This window comes from Dipodomys spectabilis, unplaced genomic scaffold, assembly GCF_019054845.1.
Source record: "Dipodomys spectabilis isolate Male_0828 unplaced genomic scaffold, ASM1905484v1 ptg000018l, whole genome shotgun sequence".
Taxonomy (NCBI): Eukaryota; Metazoa; Chordata; class Mammalia; order Rodentia; family Heteromyidae; genus Dipodomys; species Dipodomys spectabilis.
Genome location: NW_024870695.1, coordinates 10546841 through 10566461, shown reverse-complemented (window position 1 = coordinate 10566461; position 19621 = coordinate 10546841). Strand labels below are relative to the sequence as shown.

Sequence of the window (19621 nt, the reverse complement as noted above, 5' to 3'; positions counted from 1 at the left end):
GTGAAGAAGCCGAGGCAGGGACTCCCTAGTATGGAAATTAGATCCCATCTAGAGCTCACAGCTTCCTGGGCTCCACTAGGGAGACTGGCTTGGTATCCTCAGGAATTCTGTGACGAACAGGAAGGGGTTAAACGGGGCACTGGGCGTCCAGGGCGGGGCTGGGGCGACAGCCGGAGACAGCGGGCTCGGGCGCGCGCGTTGCTGACTCAGCGGCGATTCCCGCGGTCACCGGTGGAGGGTTCCAGGTTAGCCCCCCTCCCCGAGGGCTGGCGTGCGGCACCCCTTTTGAGATTCGAAGCTCTTTCTGAGCCTCTCCTGGATCGTGGGCCTTAGAGGCCGAGGCTTTCTGTCTCTGCCGTCTGAGGTTCTTGGAAGGACTGCGAGCCCATCTGGGCGGGGCAGGACGGGGCGGGGACTTGGGGCCAGCACCTCCCTGGAGACCTCCTCTCTCGGCCCCGCCCTTTTCACCCTCAAGACTTCAGGCTGGGGCCGTGGGTACAGCTTTGCTGACCGGATGTTAAACTTCAAGAATTATCGCACGTGAACACCATCCTGCTTGTTGTGATTGTACAACACAATGACCCATCAATGCCACCATCTCTAGAGGCCATCCGGCCTTCGCCCCAGATGAAAGTGGCCTGAACTAAGATTTCCTAGGAAAGCCTTAAGCTTTCAAAGTAGTTCTTTCCAATGTCTAACCTCTTCCCTCTTTCCTGGGCAGCTCAGTGCATTTCCTCATGACCTGGTGGCCCCCCAGGGGAGATAGAGAAGACCAAGCATTCCTACCCATGCCTAGGATAACTCCTTTTTAGAAGTCTGCAAATACAATTCCCTCCTTGCTCCCCCCACAGGTGAAAAACCTTTGTCTTCTTTCCTTTCCTTCCTTCCTTTCCTCTCTCCCTTTCCTTTCTCTGTCTCTTCCATTCTTTCTTCCTCTCTCTTTTCCACTCCAAAATAGCCTCTTGCTATGTAACCAACCTATGCTGGCCTTGAACTCGGGCCTCAGTTTTCCCAGTCCTGTGATTACAAACATGCACCAGTCCCATGACAAACTCATTTTTCCCCCTTTCCATCACAGAACTTTGGAAGGAATTGTAAAGGGCTAATCTGATCCAAACACCTACCCCAAATGAGAACACCCACCGTGGCGCCTACCTCTACTTGAGGCTCAGGCACACACAGTCCTGCACATACCGGAGACCAGGAACCCGGTACTTGCTAAGGCAGCCATTACTGGATAGCACCTTGGTTGTTAGAAAGCCCTGCCTTACGCTATTTCGAGAGGAACCCCCGCCCCTCCTAGCCTGGCAGCTTTCCCACCTCACCTCTCTTGGCAGAGACTGAGTGAAATTGGAGGGAGTGTCAGTGCCCAAAGCTTTAGCAGACTCAGCAGGCCCCCTCCTGCCTCCCACTCAGACCCAACCGCGGGGTGGGGGCGGGGTGTAACCCACTGTCTCAGCCCTGCTACAAATTGCTTCCAAGTCTGGGATTCAAAAATAGTAACAGTTGTTTGGGGTTGCATCTCATTTCCTTGTTATCACTTTAATATGGCAAAGCACAGAAGTCATCCTCCCGGTAGATCCTGACCTCTTTCCCCCCCACCGACTCTCCTTACCCGCTTAGCCCTCCCCCACCCCCCTCCCCCGCCTCTGGATCTGTAGCCTCCTTAGCTGTCCCAGGAGAGACTGTGGGTCTCGGTGGGAGCGGAGCAGGAAGAGAGGCGGGGCCGGCGGGGACAGCGGCTGCGAAGCTGAGGCCTTGGGCTGCAGCCCCCACCCCTTAACAGCCTGCGCAGGTCCTGGCGGAAGCGCAGGCCCAGAAAGGCATAGAGCACGGGATTGAGGCCGCAGCGCGCCAGCGCCAAGCCGCCGGTGACCAGCAGTGCCAGATCCTTGCGCTTGCTGGCAGGGCAGCTCCGCTCGCGGGCAGTCAGCAGATCGGCTGTATCCAGCAGCAGGGCGAGGCTGTAGGGCAGCTGCAGCACCACGAAGGCCGCCACCAGGGCCACCACCACACGCAGCGCCCGCCGGCGCTCGGGCCCCCTGGCGGCCAGCAGCGTGCGGCCCAGGAGCGCGTAACAGACTGCCATGACGATCAGGGGCAGCGCGAAGCCCAGCACCACCTGCGCCACCGCGCTTGCCCCCTTCACCATCTGCGTGAGGCCTTCGGGGAAGACGAGGCGACAGCGCCGCTGGCCTTCCCGGCGACCATCCCGACTGAAGAGAAGCGCAGGGAGCGCCAGGAGCAGTGACAGCAGCCACACGATGACCGAGACCAAGTGTGCACGGCCTGGCGTGGAAGGCCGCCGCCCGGCTGGCAGCGCCCGCGCGATGGCCACGTAGCGATCTGCGCTGATACAGGCCAGGAAAAGGAAGCCTGCGTGGAAGGAGGCCGAGTAGAGGCCAGAGACGGCCCGGCAGGTGGCACTTCCCAGACTCCAGCCCTGAAGAGCTCCCACTGCAGCGAAGGGCAGGGTCAGGGCTAAGAGGAGGTCGGCCAGAGCCAGCTGGAGCAGGTGGGCGGAGGTGGACGAGCGAGCAGTGCGGCGGGCCGCCAGATGGGTGGCCAGGACCAGACCATTGCCGGCCAGACCAAGAGCAGCCACCGTCAGGGAGACACTGGGTTGGAAAGCACGACTGAAGGCCTGGACATCCGCCTTGTAGCAGATCTCGGGCAATGGCTCAGCTGAATACACCTCCTCCTCCTCGTCAAACCCAGAGTAGGGGCCCCAGGAAACCTGGGGAGGTCAAAATGAGAGGAGGGAAGACTGTATGAAACATCTTCCCGTGACACTCCCATTTCCCACGCAATATCTTCCACACAGGGGTGTGTGTGTGAGAGAGAGAGAGAGAGAGAGACCAAGGATAACTACACCAGAAAAAGATAAACTCCCTTTAGACTTTTCCTAGCTCTTGGTGAACAGGCCTTGGTTTTTCTTGCATCCCTGCTTCCAGTTTTCCTGGGTGACCTTGAGCAAGACACTTGGTCTTTCTCAACCTCCATTTCCTAATATGCAATGCCCAAACCAGATGTCTTGTCCAGCCTACCTAAGAAAAGCTTGTGGATTGTTTGAAAAAGGAAAGATAATGGATGTGAAGTATCTAGCTCTCCATAAACTAAGCGTTTGTATTATTCATAAATCACGGCGCTTCTGTTCCCTTTGCAGCGCCCTCTTCTGGAAGGATGGTCCGATGCAGATTTTGCCTCAGACCTGGACTCTGGACTTCCAGGGTGTGGGTTTTGGTCTCCTTCCCCTTCTCTGCTCCCACCCCACCTCTCCTGAATCATTCATGCTAAGGGAAGGTCTCTGCATAGATCACAGGATGGCAGAGGCCTGTTGCCAGGTGGAGAATCCCATCCCTCCCCCGACCACACCCTCTCTGTAACCCTTCTCCCCCTCCCTGCCCCCACTCCCACCTGCTCTGTGGGCTCCGTCCCCATCTCTGGCTACAAGAGTTTCTGAAGCATAGTCACAGGGGGCGGGGGTGGGTAGAATTAAATAACTAGTGAGACAGGAAGGAAGGGGCGGGGAGAGGGGCTGAGAGGGCGGTAGGTATTAGGGTCTGCTGGCTCATTTTTCCATTCCACTTTACCTAAACATTTTTTTCTTTACTCTGCTAGTGTGAAAATAATGGCTTTTGGGATATCATGGTTGCAAGCTAGCTGTGTGATCTTGAATAAGTTCTTTAACCTCTCTGAGTCTCAGGTCTTTCATTGCAAAAGTGAAGTAAGGTGAAAATATGGAATTTCCAGTGTTAAGTTCCCAGCACCAAGCCCGGAGCATTATCTGCCTTTAGGAAAACGTTCTCTTACTTACTCTTCATTCCATCTTTAAGCATCCCGCTTTCTTCCCGCCCCTTTCTTTGATTTTTTTTTTTCTTTCAGGATCCTTCTCTTTTATTGCCTTTTTTTTTTTTTTGGCCAACCTTGAGGCACCAGTCCCTGCCAGCTCTCCGTTACTCCTTTACCTGGGGTGTTTCCCAGTGGCTGGAGGTTCTGAGCTCCCACACTGTCACAGCAGGGCTGAGCCACGCGCTTGCGCGGGTTCTGGGAAAACGCGCGCGTGCCAGGAGAGAGGCTGGGGAAGGGGGGAGGTGAGAGGAGAGAGGGTGGAAAGGAGAGCGAGCAAGCAAGCAAGCTGGAAGCAAGACCCAGAGGGGGGGAGAGAGAAGGAAGGAGAGAGAGATAGAGGGAGAGAGAGAGAGAGAGAAGGTTAGCAGAGGGTGGAAAAAAGGAGGAGTGGGCAAGGAGAAGAGACAGCGGTCAGCTGCGAACCCCAGGAGGGGAGCTGGCAGCCTGAGCCAGAACTGGATCGCTAGCCAGAGCCGGGCACCAGGAGGCAGTCTCCCGGGGGCTGGTCAGCCCTGCAGGATGCACCTCGGGCTCTTCTGCATCTTGCTTGCTGCTGCGGTCTCAGGAGCTCGGGGCTGGGGCTACTGTGAGTGCTGGGGTCCGAGGCAGGTGGGGTTGGGCCCCGGATTCCAGAGCCTGAAGGGCGGGTCCCGCACCGCATTGCGGCTGGGTGGTCGCCGGTCTTTCCCAGCCGGCGCGCGCGGCCGCTCGCTCCCATCTTTTCCTGCCTCTCCCCCGCGCTCCGCAATGCAGCTCCGAGACAGCTGCGCGCGCCTGGGACTGGGGCTGGGGCTGGGCTCGAAGCCGAGGATGGGGTCAGCCCAGACAGGATTTGGGGTAGTAATCCAAGAGGGCGCAGGGTGTCGGGGTTTCAGGTTAGGGTTGGGCAGAGGTGTGGTACTGGTAAAACGGGTTAAGGTTTTGGCCAGGGGCTGGGACTAGGCTTTGGAGCTGGTCGGTGGGCTAGGGTTTGTGGCTGGGGCTGGGTTTTATGGCTAGGTTACAAACAGGAGTTGGTGACCCTGACTGAGTCTGAAGCTGGCTGGAGCTGGTCATGGTGTAAGAACTGGGATTGGGAGGTGGCTGGGTTGGGAGCAAGACCTGGATTTGGGATTGGTACAGACTTGGGGAGGAGAGTGATGATTGAGAGTGACACCAAGACTGTGGCTGCATTGGTGTTTTGGATTGAGTTAGGCTCTGAAAGACGCTGACTTTGGGGATTGTCTTTGGGGGAGTACTCAATCTGGGTAGGCTCTGGGATAGGATGGGTCTGGCATTGGACCCATAGTTCTAGCTTAAGAATTTCCCCCAGGAGGGAAGAGACAGCAGCTGTCGCTGCAGCCCAGGCTCAGTGGATGGCTTTAAGGTCTGCCACAGGGGGGCAGAGAAGAAGAGCTGCCGCCTCTCAGTGGGCCTGGCCTTTGGAAGTGGACAAGCCACCCTAACAGGTTCGTTTCTTCACCCTAGATGGCTGCGACGAGGAGCTTGTGGGACCTCTGTTTGCCCGCTCCCTGGGTGCTTCCTCCTACTACAGTCTCTTTACCACGGCCCGCTTTGCCCGCTTGCACGGTGAGCATGCTGAAAATAGATGGGGTGGAGGACTCCGGAGGGCTGCGGGGAGGGTGGTAAAACAAACAACAACAAAAACCCTTGCCTCTTCTACAGGCATAAGTGGATGGTCACCCCGGATTGGGGACCCGAATCCCTGGCTCCAGATCGACTTAATGAAGAGGCACCGAATCCGAGCTGTGGCCACTCAGGGCTCCTTTAATTCTTGGGACTGGGTCACACGTTACATGCTGCTCTATGGTGACCGTGTGGACAGCTGGACGCCATTCTACCAGCAAGGGCACAACGCGGTACTCGGGGCACTGCTCAGGCGCACATACACACAGGGGAGCCCCTTCTGTTCTGGGCCCTGGGTTGGGCACTAGCCTGAAAAGAAGGGGAGGAGGCAGTAGTGAACGCCTAAGTGAGGAGCCATGACTCCACTCCTGGGATTAAGTCCAGAAGGACTGGTCAGCACACCACGTGGGCAAGACACTTTCAGATCACAGGGTTTATAATTCCACTTCAGGATGAAATCTGTGAGAGCTTCCAGGAGGTGACATTTGATTTGAGCTCTGCATCGCCTGGTGGGAAAAGGGCACTCTAGGGCTAGGGAAATGGTGGGTGTACAGGCCCTAGACAGGGGACAGCAAGGAGTGTCTGTCCCCACCCCCACCGCCAGTCAAGATTGGCAAAGTGGGAAAGCCAAGGACTGGGCCTGGAGCATAAGGTGGGGGATGTGGTTACTACTTTGCCCAACTCCCACAGACCTTCTTCGGGAACGTGAATGAGTCCGCGGTGGTGCGCCACGACCTCCACTTCCACTTCACGGCGCGCTACATCCGCATCGTGCCCCTGGCCTGGAACCCGCGCGGCAAGGCCGGCCTACGCCTGGGCATCTACGGCTGCCCTTACAGTGAGAGTCGGGAGGGAGGGTCCGGAGGGAGACCGGGCGACTGCGAGTGTCCCGCTCCCCGGCTCACCTCCGGTCCTTCGCGCAGAGTCCGACATACTCTATTTTGACGGCGACGATGCCATCTCGTACCGCTTTCCGAGAGGGGTCAGCCGAAGCCTGTGGGACGTGTTCGCTTTCAGCTTCAAGACGGAGGAGAAGGACGGGCTGCTGCTACACACCGAGGGCGCCCAGGGCGATTATGTGACCCTCGAACTACAGGGGGCGCACTTGGTGCTGCACATGAGCCTGGGTGAGTGCCCTGTCCCCGGCGCTTGCGCACAGCCAAGCCCGACCCATTCCTTTACGGCCTGGCCCAAACACAGAAGGACTGGATTCTAGCCTTGGCTGTGTAATCTACAAGCTGTGTGACCTTGGACAGGCATCTCCCTGGCTTAGGTTGGCTCACTGTAAACACACACACACACACACACACACACACACACATTTGCTTTTCACACACCTGCAGGATTAGGTACAACTTGAGTTTTACAGGTAGGACAAAAGGCCCCTTGACAATCTCTCCACCCCAGGCTCCAGGCTTCTCTCCTAGGCTACCTGCACCCTGCGGCTCTGCCTGGGGGCTCTAGGCCTCATTCTTGACCTGCTCCACCCTCAGGCAGCAGCCCCATCCAGCCAAGACCTGGACACACAACTGTGAGCGCTGGGGGCGTCCTGAACGACCAGCACTGGCACTATGTGCGCGTGGACCGATATGGCCGTGAAGCAAATCTCACCCTGGATGGCTATGTGCATCGCTTCATTCTCAATGGCGACTTTGAGAGGCTAAACCTGGACACCGAGGTGAAGAGGCACCATTGGTTGGGTGTTGCTGGGAGAATGGGTGGAGGACAGTTTTCTTTCTCAAACTTTCTGCTGATTGGAAAAGCCTGAGACTTTTGTCTTGGGCCCACTTCATAACTTTGAGGTAAGGTCTAGAAATTCAGATTTTGTGGAAAAGGCAAGGTAGAAAAGTTGTTCCCTTGGATCTTCCCACAATTGGAATTGATAAAGACTCTGCCCTGAATCACCAGTGGTTCACTCCTGTAATCCTAGCTACTCAGGAGGCTGAGATCTGAGGATCTGGAAGCTAGCCTAGGCAGGAAAGTCAGGAGACTCTTTTCTCCAATAAATAATAATAATAATAATGCCAGAGGTAGAGGTGTAGTTCTAGTGGTAAACCCCCAGCCTTGAGTGGAAAAAGCCAAGGGACAGCACCCAGGCTCTGAGTTCAAGCCCCAGTACCATACACACACACACACACACACACACACACACACACACACACATCTCAAGCAGATCAAAAATTGACTTACTGTGCTGGGAAGATGGCTTAGTGGTAGAGGGCTTGCCTTGCATGTATGAGGCCCTGGGTTCGATTCCTCAGCACTACATAAGCAGAAAAAGCAGGAAGTAGCTAGAGTGCTAGCCTTGAGCTGAAGAGCTGAGGGACAGCACCAAGGCCCAGAGTTCAGGCCCCACAACAAAAAACAAAAACAGAAACAACAACAACAACAACAAAAACTTATTGGAAGCTTGCAGCCAATTTGTGATGGAATTAGGGCTCAACCCAAGCCTTAGGAGGCAGCACAAGCTTTAGTACGGACCCTGGAGAAATGTATGTTTCAAGTATTTTATAAAGCCAGGTTTGTGCTTGGAAAAACGTAGGTATGGGGGATGATGCACGAGAGAAAGGCATATGGGTCCTTGTGCCCAAGGAACCTCTTCCCCGGACCCTTCTTGCAGATATTCATTGGGGGTCTAGTGGGTGCTGCTCACAAGAACCTTGGCTATCGACATAACTTCCGTGGCTGCATGGAAAACGTAATCTTTAACCGGGTCAACATTGCGGACCTGGCTGTACGGCGCCATTCCAGGATCACCTTTGAGGTCAGTGGGCAAGGGGATTTGGGACATTGGGAAACCAAAGCTGCTTGAAAAGCAAAGAGGTAGAGTGGGGAGAGATCTAGAGGATCAGACAAAAACTGAGGCCTCTTCTCTCCTCAGCCAGATTGTTAGGACTTATGGGAGGTGCCAGAGCCACATACTTCCTAGTTAAAACTGTTTAGGTCCAATCACCTTAGTTAACTCATGAGAGAAATATGGTGCAGAGATGAGGGGTATGGCTTCATCAGGAGTCATGCAGTTTTGCAGAGACAGAGTAAGGACTTGATTGAATAAGTTCTCGTTATCTTTGCCACTAGCTATGAGCACCTGTGCCTGTTCCAAAGCTGGGAAGGGGTGGCCCCCAAATTGCTTCTCATGCTCGAAGGAATAGAAAGAAGTGATAACATTGCAGATCAGTGGTAAAAAGCAAGCAAGGAAAAGGGCCATGGGGTGGAGGACACCAAGGGGTTGCTAGTATAGGGTCTTAGAGAAGTGTGAAATTCAATTCTGGATAGAACCTGGGGTCCTTGTGCTGACTGATGTGTCTTTACTTTCTCCCCTAGGGTAAGGTGGCCTTCCGTTGCCTGGATCCAGTTCCACACCCCATCAATTTTGGAGGCCCTCACAACTTTGTGCAAGTACCTGGCTTCCCCCGACGAGGCCGTCTCGCAGTTTCCTTTCGCTTCCGCACCTGGGATCTCACTGGGCTGCTCCTTTTCTCCCGCATGGGAGATGGTCTGGGTCATGTGGAGCTCATGCTCAGTGAAGGGCAGGTCAATGTGTCCATTGCACAGACTGGCAGAAAGAAGCTTCAGTTTGCAGCTGGTAAGAGGATACAAGCAGGCTGGAGAAGGATAAAGGGCTAGGGCTGAGGCTTTTGAATACTAATGACAGGAGAGTAAAAAGGCAGAATGTCCTGAGGTACTGAAAAAGGTTAGAGGCACTAGGAATTCTGGGAATGCTTAGGAAGGCAGTGAGTCCAGATGCTCTCCAGTTCTAGGAGGATGGGTGAATTCCTGGAGGTATTTTGTTTTTGTGTTTGGTGCTGGTTCTAGGGCTTGAACTCAAGGCCTGTGTGCTGTCCCTGAGTTTCTTTTGCACAAGACTAGTGTTCTGCCACTTAAGCCATAGCTCAATTTTGGTAGATTAGTGGAGGTCTCACAAATTTTCCTGCCTGATCACTGACTTCAAACTGGGATCCTCAGATCTCAGCCTCTTGAGTAGCTAGAACTACAGGTATGAACCAGCACCTGGTTGTTATTCATTTCTGACTTTGTAGACTCTATGTCAATTGCTGGGGCTCTATGTCAATAGTGAGCTGCACATAACTGTTGGGTCACAGCTGTTGGGGCTGCTGCTTCCCCTCTCTCCTATCCGGGTCACTGTTCCTCTCTCCCCACAATGTCCTTTCTTGTTCAGGGTACCGTCTGAATGATGGCTTCTGGCATGAGGTGAATTTTGTGGCACAAGAAAACCATGCAGTCATTAGCATTGATGATGTGGAAGGGGCAGAGGTCAGAGTCTCATACCCACTGCTGATCCGTACAGGGACTTCTTACTTCTTTGGGGGTAAGTGAGGGCTAACCTGGTCAGACCTTCTTCTCTGGGTGGGAAGGCCCCTTTTAAGTCCATTCAGATGGGACTACATGGACAGTTTTGTAGAGATCAAACCTTCTTTCACCACTAGGGCCTTGGGAAATGGTAGGTCATTGCCATAGTCTACATTTTGGTTCTAGCTTCCTTTCTCCCTTTATGTCTGACTCTCTCTTGTCATCTCCCTGGGGGAGGGTCTCTGGGATCTTTCCTGGGGAGGGCCTTACAGGGGTGGTTGCTCCAGGTTGTCCCAAACCAGCCAGTCGATGGGGCTGCCACTCCAACCAGACAGCATTCCATGGCTGTATGGAGCTGCTCAAGGTGGATGGTCAACTGGTCAACCTGACTCTGGTGGAGTTCCGCCGGCTTGGATACTTTGCTGAGGTCCTCTTTGACACATGTGGCATCACTGATAGGTATCCAGAAGCTCCTTTCCCTAACAAAAGGTGACCCCTTTGAAACCCTCTCCCATCACATCCCAGTGGAAGTGTCCTTTTCAGTAATCTCCCTTCTCCTGTCTCAGCTCCTTAATCACCCTAACTGGGGCAAGAGTCTTCTTTGACCTCCCACCTACTATTTTTTCTGGTAAAGTGTTCAAATGCTCAGGGTGGAAACAAAAGCTCCTTAGTTGCTCCTCATTTTCTCTTGGTGAAGTGGTGGTAGGGGGGTGGAATAAGGCACTTTTCAATTTTGGAGGAAAGGGGAGAATTAGCAGTATTTGAGCCCTGGGGACTACCTGGATTTCTAACTGGTTAGTTAGGCAGTAGATATGTGTCACTGGGTTCTGGTGCTCTGGGGATTTGAGAGTAGAGCTTGTAGAAGTCAGATCCCTTTTCAACCTCCCACTAAGGCCCTTCCCTTGGTGCTGACCCTCTCCCCTAGATGCAGCCCTAACATGTGTGAACATGATGGACGCTGCTACCAGTCTTGGGATGACTTCATCTGCTACTGCGAACTGACTGGCTACAAGGGGGTGACCTGCCATGAGCGTAAGCCACACGGGGTGGGAAGTCTGGAGAGAGAGGTTGCTGGGCATTATGAAGCTGCCGAAGATGGAGGGGCTAGCTTTCTTCTAACCTTCTAAAATCCTCCTCCCTCCCTGTTGCCTTTTCCCCATCCTACCACCTACCAGCTTTGTATAAGGAATCCTGTGAGGCTTATCGGCTCAGTGGGAAAACTTCTGGAAACTTCACCATTGATCCTGATGGCAGTGGCCCTCTGAAGCCATTTGTAGTGTATTGTGATATCCGAGGTAATTGGCCCTGATGGATAGTGAGGGAACAGCTGACCAGGCAATAGGAGAGATTTGGGGCAAGGGGTACATGGAGCACAGAGTGGGGGGCAGAGGATAAGATGAAACTGATGTGGATGGATAAAGGAGGGAAGAGGAGAAAAGAGACATTTAGGAATTTGTAACCTAGGCTTGCAGATAAACTCCCACTTACTATCCATTTCCAGCTGACTGATCTCTGCCTCCAAAATGGAGGGCCCAAGGCTGAGCTGGAGGGCTGTTGGCTACAGTTATTGGGTCTGAGTGGCAGTTGTGTTGGTGGCTGGGGCAGGGAGGTAGGTAGAGAATGCCTATGTCCAGCCAAAGCTCTGTCCCTTCCCTTCCCTCCCCAGAAAACAGAGCTTGGACAGTTGTGCGACATGACAGGCTATGGACAACTCGGGTGACAGGTTCCAGCATGGAGCGGCCCTTCCTGGGGGCTGTCCAGTACTGGAATGCATCCTGGGAGGAAGTCAGTGCCCTGGCCAATGCGTCTCAACATTGTGAGCAGTGGATCGAGTTCTCCTGCTACAATTCCCGGCTGCTCAACACTGCAGGTTGAGGCTGGCATCAGGGAGGGCAAGGATGAGGAGCTGGAGGGGAGATGGGGGTAGGGTGGGGAACCCAGAGGGTTCAGCCTAGAGGAATCAAAGTCAGGGATGGTTGGAAGGGCATGGGCAGCCCAGATGGAGTTGCAGGGCCTGGAAGCTGCCTGTGTGTCTTCCCCAGGAGGCTATCCCTACAGCTTTTGGATTGGCCGAAACGAGGAGCAGCATTTCTACTGGGGAGGCTCCCAGCCTGGGATCCAGCGCTGTGCCTGTGGGCTCGACCGAAGTTGTGTGGACCCTGCTCTGCATTGCAATTGTGATGCTGACCAACCCCAGTGGTGAGCTGGCAGAGGATGAGTTTTTTGAGGGACTCCTTGGGTTGCTGAGAGGCAAGGTTGAGTCATTGCATCCTACTCCCACAGGAGAACGGACAAGGGCCTGCTGACTTTTGTGGATCATCTGCCTGTCACCCAGGTGGTAGTAGGGGATACAAACCGCTCCAGTTCAGAGGCCCAGTTCTTCCTGAGGCCTCTGCGCTGCTATGGCGACCGTGAGTGGCAAACCCCTTTTGTGTGCCCTCTCAGGTTAGCTCTTCTGTTTCCAAAATCCAGGCCATCTGACCCACTGAGGGTCTCTAGACCACATTGCAAGACACGCCTGCTGTGATCTGACCTTCATTTTCCTTGCTCTTCTGCGCTTTATTGTTCATTCCACATCTCGTCTCTCTTTGGTCACCCTATCTCTTGTTGCCTTCCTTTCCTGCCCTACTGAGGTTCCTTGCTCCTCCACTTCCTAACCTCCCTGACAAGGCCTTCCTCTGGTTTTGTAGGTAATTCCTGGAACACCATTTCCTTCCACACTGGGGCTGCACTACGTTTTCCTCCAATCCGTGCCAACCATAGCCTCGACGTCTCCTTCTACTTCAGGACTTCAGCTCCCTCTGGAGTTTTTCTGGAGAACATGGGGGGTCCTTTCTGCCAGTGGCGCCGGCCTTATGTGCGGGTGGAACTTAACAGTGAGCAACCAGATTCTGGAAGGGGTGTGGGGTAGAAAAAGGGTATCACTGGTGCCAGGCGCTGGTGGCTCAGGCCTGTAATCCTAGCTACTCAGGAGGCTGAGATTTAAGGATCGTGGTTCAAAGCCAGCCCGGGCAGCAAAGTCCATGAGACTCTTATCTCCAGTTAACCACCAGAAAACCATAAGTGGTACTGTGGCTCAAGTGGTAGAGCGCTTGCCTTGAGCTGAAGAGCACAGGGACAGCACCCAGGCCCAGAGTTCAAGCCCCATGACTGACCAAAAACAAAAGAGTATCACTGACAAAGTTGGGATAAGAGACCAGGACAATCGTCCATTTGAGAGGCAGGAGAGAAAAGGGGCTTTCAATGACTCTGGATCCTACACTTAGTTCTATCTTGATGGTGACCTTGGGCACTCATTTTGCCTCTCTGAGACTTAGATTCCTTATGTATGAAGAAAGTATTGGACTCCTGAGGTCTCTCTCCTACCTCTTAACTAGCTATACTTCTAGCTAGGTAAGAGGTCTGACTGGGAATTTAGTTCTAGGGAATCTGTGGTTTGGGAGGATAGAGGGTAAGTTGTTTCAGGCTGTGGACAAATTGGAGAGATAGTCAAAGAACTGACGGGTGAAGAGGAGATGTTGTATTGGGTCAGAAGCCATGGAGGATCTTGGAGGTCCAAGTCCTTTTCTCTCCCTGCTCCATGTCACATTGTCCAGCATCTCGGGATGTGGTCTTTGCCTTTGATGTGGGGAATGGAGACGAGAACCTGACTGTACACTCAGATGACTTTGAGTTCAACGATGATGAGTGGCACCTGGTCCGGGCTGAAATCAATGTGAAGCAGGCCCGGCTGCGGGTGGATCACCGGCCCTGGGTCCTGCGGCCCATGCCTCTGCAGACCTATATCTGGCTGGAGTATGACCAGCCCCTCTATGTTGGTGAGCAGCAGTCTAGGGAGGCAGGGGGGGAGGGGGAGAGCCATCCTTCTAAGTACATGTTCAGTGTTTCTAGGAACCCCATATCGTAGTCCTAGTTCCCTCTGCTTCAGAGTGATCCAAGATACCACCAGAACCCTGAAATCTCTGGTGTCCTAGAGCATCCGCCTAGTTCCTTGGTGCCCGTCCCATCCAGAATAGCTATTCTTGTCTCTATATCTACAGTCTTTTTTTTTTTTTTTTTGGTACTGGGGCTAGAACCCAGGGCCACTAAGCATGTTGTACCCTTGAGCCAACCCCTCCAACTCATCTCTTGACCAGGATCTGCAGAGCTTAAGAGACGCCCATTCGTGGGCTGCTTGAGGGCCATGCGTCTGAATGGAGTAACTCTGAACTTGGAGGGTCGTGCCAATGCCTCTGAGGGCACCTTCCCCAACTGCACGGGCCACTGTGTCCACCCCAGGTTCCCCTGCTTTCATGGAGGCCGCTGCGTGGAGCGCTATAGCTACTACACATGTGACTGTGACCTCACGGCTTTCGATGGGCCCTACTGCAACCATGGTCAGTGCTCCTGGTTATGGAGGGCAGGAAGCCATCAGGCAAAATGGGGTGTAGAGAGGAAAGGAAAAGAGGGTACCAAGTCAGCATATGGGAAAACTCAGTTGTCACTGGGCTCCTGAGCTCTAAGCTATAGGAGCCAGGCAGTTAAAGTCATAGAGAACAAGGAGATGACAAAGAGCTCAGGAGCATGATGCCTATAACTTCCTGCATTTCCCCATTATCATCAAGGTAATGAAGGCTGTCCCTCCCCCATACACAGTGACTTTGAGTTGCAAGACATCCTTCCATGCCATTTCCTGTATGATCCATTACTAAAACATTCTACAACCTGGTTCTTGATTATAGAGCCTTGACACTTAGCATTGCAAGATTCTGCACATAGCTAAGATGCATCTTCCCTAACACTTACCCAGAGGGATAAGTGAGCAGGTGGGTTACTATGAGAGGAGAAGAGTCTTGCAGACTAGGGAGATACAGAGACTTAGGGAAGTGTGAGTAGCACGTATACTGGATAGTATAAGGACATCTCCATTTTGATTGTGGATCTCCACTTACTTTGTGTCCTTGAGCAAGTCATCACTCATCTTTGAGCCTCTATCTAATCTGCAGGGGTCTCATTAGATGATCTTTCAATTTTCTCTTGGCTTAAAGGCTCCATTCTGTGACAGGGCCTCATAGGTACCTAAAAGTAAATGGAGGATTATGGTAGCAGCAGAAACTAATGTGAACCTGTGAGTGAACTAGTGTGAATCTGGGGGTCCTAACCTTACTGTCTTTGTCTCCAGATATCGGTGGTTTCTTTGAGCCAGGCACTTGGATGCGCTACAACCTCCAGTCAGCACTGCGCTCTGCAGCCCGGGAGTTCTCCCACATGCTGAGTCGGCCAGTACCAGGCTATGAGCCTGGCTATATCCCTGGTTATGACACCCCAGGCTACGTGCCTGGTTATCATGGCCCTGGGTACCGCCTACCTGACTACCCACGGCCTGGCCGGCCTGTGCCCGGTTACCGGGGGCCTGTCTACAACGTGACAGGAGAAGAGGTCTCCTTCAGCTTCAGCACTAATTCTGCACCTGCAGTCCTGCTCTATGTGAGCTCCTTTGTGCGTGATTACATGGCTGTTCTCATCAAGGAAGATGGTAAGCCTCACAAGGGCTCCCTCCCTGGAGACTTGCTTCCCCTAGATGCTACTTCCTATAGCTATTGATTCAGCAATGCTAAGACCTAAGTGCTCTGAAGATGGGGGTTGGAGCCGAGACAACTCATGTTTCTCCTTCCCACTTCACAGGGACCCTGCAGCTGCGTTATCAGCTGGGCACCAGTCCCTATGTGTACCAGCTAACCACCCGGCCAGTTACTGATGGCCAACCCCACAGTGTGAACATCACCCGGGTCTACCGCAACCTCTTCATTCAGGTATGTGTGGAAGAAGATGCGCCAGTTCAGCCTCATAGTCTTGGTCGTTGTACCCAAGAAAGTGTCAAAACACTTAACATGTGTCAAGCACATTTCAACATGCCACTTCTGTGAGGTAGCAGGTACACATTCATTGTCATCTCCATTTGATACATCAGTAAATAGAAAATAAAGTAGATTTCTCAAAGTCAAACCTCTAGTAAGCCACAAAGACAGTATTCAAAATCAGACTGTTAATTGGGTAGGGTGGTGCACACCCATAATTCCAGCTGCTCAGGAGGTGGAAGCAGGAGGATTTTGAGTTTGAGGCCACTCTGGGCGACGCTAGCCACCGTATCTCAAAAATAAAATAAAAGACAGGGCTGGGAATGTGGCTTAGTGGTAGAATGCTTGCCTAGCAAGCACAAAGCCCGGGGATTGGTTCCTCAGTACCATATAAACAGAAAAGGCTGGAAGTGGCACTGTGGCTCAAGTGGTAGAGTGCTAGCCGAGCAAAAGCTGTGTACAGGCCCTGAGTTCAAGCTCCAGGACTGGCATACACACACACAGAAAAGACAAAACCAATACAGATTTTTTAGAACTCTACTAAGTCCTCCATCTGGGCCAGGGGTGGCCTACTTCAGGAATGAGCAATGACTTACCCAGATAGGAGCTTCAGTTTGAGCAGCATAAGAGTTCTATAAAGGTCTTGACTATGTCCACCCTGTCCTTCCTTCCTTACTGCCTTCCCTCTCAGGTGGACTACTTCCCATTGACAGAACAGAAGTTCTCACTGCTGGTGGACAGCCAGCTGGACTCGCCCAAGGCCTTGTATCTAGGGCGTGTGATGGGTAAGCTTGACTGAGGGTAAGTCTGGGCCAAAGAGTTGTAGGTGAAGTCTTTGGAGGCTAGAGGAAAATGGCTGTGGTGAGAAAGATGGACAGTGAGAGGGGCAGGGCTTCTGGCTAGTCTAAGCCCTTCTCTTTCTGGGTCTGCCTCTCCCTCAGAGACAGGAGTCATTGACCCGGAGATACAGCGCTACAACACCCCAGGTTTCTCTGGATGTCTGTCTGGTGTTCGATTCAACAATGTGGCTCCCCTCAAGACCCACTTCCGAACCCCTCGGCCCATGATTGCTGAGTTAGCTGAGGCCTTGCGAGTTCAGGGAGAACTGTCAGAATCTAACTGTGGAGCTATGCCACGTCTGGTCTCAGAGGTGCCACCTGAGCTTGATCCCTGGTATCTTCCCCCAGGTACATCCCCAGGACACAAATGAGGGAAGGGAGGATGACAAGGAAGGGCAATGATTAATTTGGGATGTGACTTCTAATTTATGTTTTCTCTTCAGACTTCCCATACTACCATGATGATGGATGGGTTGCCATACTTTTAGGCTGTAAGTAGCACTGACCATGCCAGCCCAAAACAACCCTATCTATATTCCTTCCCTGCCCTGTCCCTGAGCCTGAGGAGGGGGTGATGGTACTAGATGCTGATGAAACCAGGAAGGATGATAAGGCCTTGCTGATGGGGTAGATATGTTTTAATGTTTGAGGATACTATAAATTTTTTATTAAAATTAAATATTAAAGTACAGCTATAGTTAAAAGGCTGAGGAAACTGGGATGATTACCAGGCATGTGGAAAGAGAATATTAAAAATAGAAGTTGGGCTGAGTACTGGTGACACATACCTATAATTGTAGCTTCTCAAGAAGCTGAGATCTGAGGATCCCAGTTCAAAGCCTGCCCAGGTAGGAAAGTCTGTGAGACTCTTCTCTCCAATCAAGTACCAAAAGAGCTGAAAGTGGAGCTGTGGCTTAAGTGGTAGTATGCTAGCCTTGAGTAAAAGAAGCTCAGAGATAGCTGTGCACTGGTGGTTTACTCCTGTAATCCTAGCTACTTAGGAGGCTGAGATCTGAGGATCATGGTTCAGAGCCAGCCCATGCAGGAAAGCTCATGACACTTAACCACCAATTAACCACCAGAAAACTGGAAGTGGCGCTGTGGCTCAAGTGGTAGTGTTCATCTTGAGCTGCAGAGCTCAGGAACAGCACCCAGGCCCAGGGTTCAAGCCTCAGAACTGGCCAAAAAAAAAAAAACAACAAAACTCAGAGATAGTGCCCAGGCCCTGAGTTCAAGCTCCTAGGACTGGCATTAAAAACAACAGGGCTGGGAATGTGGCTTAGTGGTAGAGTGCTTGCCTAGCATGCATGAAGCCATGGGTTTGACTCCTCAGTACCACATAAACAGAAAAAGCCAGAAGTGGTGCTGTGGCTCACGTGGTAGAATGGTAGCATTGAGAAAAAGCAGCTCAGGGACAGTGCCCAGGCCCTGAGTTCAAGCCTCAGGACTGGAAAAAAAAAAATCAAGTTGGCAGAGGAAATCACAGGAATTTAGACCTACTGAACACTTAGGAATTGCTTGTATTGTGTTTATATAGTGGACATAATTGGTCATTAATGTTGATTAAGTATGTGTGGAGGTCAAACCCCACGATGCTGAATTGTCCCTCCTCTTCCTTGCAGTTTTGGTGGCCTTCCTGCTGCTGGGGCTTGTGGGAATGTTGGTGCTCTTCTATCTGCAAAATCATCGCTACAAGGGCTCCTACCACACCAATGAGCCCAAGGCCACCCACGATTATCATCCTGGGAGCAAAACTCCCTTACCTCCTTCAGGCCCTGCCCAGGCCCCTGCCCCCACACCAGCTCCCACCCAAGTTCCAGCCCCAGCCCCAGCCCCAACCCCAACCCCAGCCCCAGCCCCAGCCACTGGCCCAGGTCCCCGGGACCAGAACCTACCCCAAATCCTGGAGGAATCCAGGTCTGAATGATCAGGAGAAGGGCTTGCTTCAAGGACCAAGTCCAACTCCTCTGAATTCCCCATTTCCTGCCTCCCTACCCCCATCCCACCCCATCAGGGACATTTGGCTCCTCTTAGCTGGCTCTGCTCACCCAGAGAGTTCTCCTCCTGCCAAGTTTGGTGGGCAGAGCTACAGATGGGACCAAAGGGAGTGGCTGAGCCTCACTGCCTAGACCAATGCCCTGCTCACCCACTTCCCCAGGCTCCTGGCTGTTTGTCCGCCCCAGAGGAGAAGCCTTATGGGGTGGAGACAGGCCCCTTCCTGCCATCTCTGTCCCAGCTGCTGCCGGGGATTAACAACAGAGTGTACGGGAGATGAACTGCCTCCCTTCCCACATACATCATCAGCAGGGACAGATGTGTGGGATTGCAGGGCTGCACAGGGCATGGGGGGAGGAGGCTGCTAATACACATCCCCCAGCCTCTCCCTTGCCCTGCTGAATGTCTTCCATCTGCTTCATCACTGTCCCCCATCCCCCTTTTGTTTTTACAGAGACCAAGTGGCCTCAGTTTAGCACTTTAGTACTTCCGCTGCTTCACATGCTTTGGCCAAAGCCATAAAAAAACAAAAACAAACCCTGCAAGTAGAGAAATAATGCAGATACCCTGCCAGCCAACCCTCTACGCTTAAACCCCTTTCTGAGATATGCAATAGCCTTGGTGCCAGGCCCCCTCTCCAATGCATGAGGAGCCCTCTTTCCTCCGCTCAGAGATGCTGCTTTATTTGTCTGGGAGGTCCTATTCTTTATATATATTTTTGTTTGCAATGTCTCTCTCTAGAGAAACTATATATTATTCTAATTTTCTAATTATCTGTTTATATATAAAAGAAAAACTCAAATCAGCTGTCCTGTCCTGTGCTGTGCCCACAGTCTAGTGAGCTCCTCCTGTGTTGGACATCTCTTGAGTTCTGTTGGCCACTCACCCAGTCCACTAGGCCTAGGGCAGAGCCTGCAGTGCCCTTGACTCTGAGCTGGTCCAATAAAACAGAGTGGCAGAGCTCCAGTCTGTGTGTGGTGGCTGGTGTCGGGATAGGTGGGGGAATTTTAAGAGAACTGATCTGAAGGTTTGAGAATGTCTAGGAGCTCTTGGATCCTTTGCAGCCAGGAGCCTAAGGCTTGCATGACCTACTCTGAGGTATCAGTGGATAGTGGAGTGAGGAATGCTGAAGTTCCTTCCACCCAATTTGCTCCTGTACTT

The 19621-nt window shown here is 52.7% G+C and overlaps 2 protein-coding genes across 2 annotated transcripts; one reads left to right on the top strand and one right to left on the bottom strand.

Moving 5' to 3' along the window:
* Positions 1-1209: 1209 nt before the first annotated feature.
* Positions 1210-3459, bottom strand: Ccr10 (C-C motif chemokine receptor 10). The gene is made up of 2 exons (XM_042673948.1): positions 3418-3459; positions 1210-2737 (listed from the first exon to the last, which is right to left on the bottom strand). The coding sequence occupies exons 1-2, from the start codon at positions 3439-3441 to the stop codon at positions 1667-1669; spliced, it is 1095 nt and encodes a 364-aa protein (XP_042529882.1). The 5' UTR covers positions 3442-3459; the 3' UTR covers positions 1210-1666.
* Positions 3460-4218: 759 nt separating this feature from the next.
* On the top strand, positions 4219-19426 carry Cntnap1 (contactin associated protein 1). The gene is made up of 24 exons (XM_042674178.1): positions 4219-4438; positions 5320-5421; positions 5518-5711; positions 6169-6316; positions 6402-6605; positions 6972-7156; positions 8099-8242; positions 8803-9064; positions 9659-9808; positions 10077-10248; positions 10715-10821; positions 10965-11084; positions 11456-11659; positions 11832-11988; positions 12073-12200; positions 12480-12665; positions 13386-13607; positions 13926-14165; positions 14951-15304; positions 15454-15581; positions 16318-16411; positions 16568-16813; positions 16909-16956; positions 18088-19426. Exons 1-24 carry the CDS (start codon positions 4372-4374, stop codon positions 18390-18392), a joined length of 4167 nt encoding a protein of 1388 aa, XP_042530112.1. The 5' UTR covers positions 4219-4371; the 3' UTR covers positions 18393-19426.
* Positions 19427-19621: the final 195 nt, after the last annotated feature.

Excerpts from the sequence above, each read along its gene's own strand:
- Cntnap1 (XM_042674178.1), top strand. The coding sequence starts at position 4,372 with ATGCACCTCGGGCTCTTCTGCATCTTGCTTGCTGCTGCGGTCTCAGGA. Across the intron at positions 16,412-16,567 it reads GTATCTAGGGCGTGTGATGG|AGACAGGAGTCATTGACCCG; the intron begins GTAAGCTTGACT and ends CCTCTCCCTCAG. Across the intron at positions 16,814-16,908 it reads TCCCTGGTATCTTCCCCCAG|ACTTCCCATACTACCATGAT; the intron begins GTACATCCCCAG and ends TTTTCTCTTCAG.
- Ccr10 (XM_042673948.1), bottom strand. The coding sequence starts at position 3,441 with ATGGGGACGGAGCCCACAGAGCAG. Across the intron at positions 2,738-3,417 it reads GGACGGAGCCCACAGAGCAG|GTTTCCTGGGGCCCCTACTC; the intron begins GTGGGAGTGGGG and ends TGACCTCCCCAG.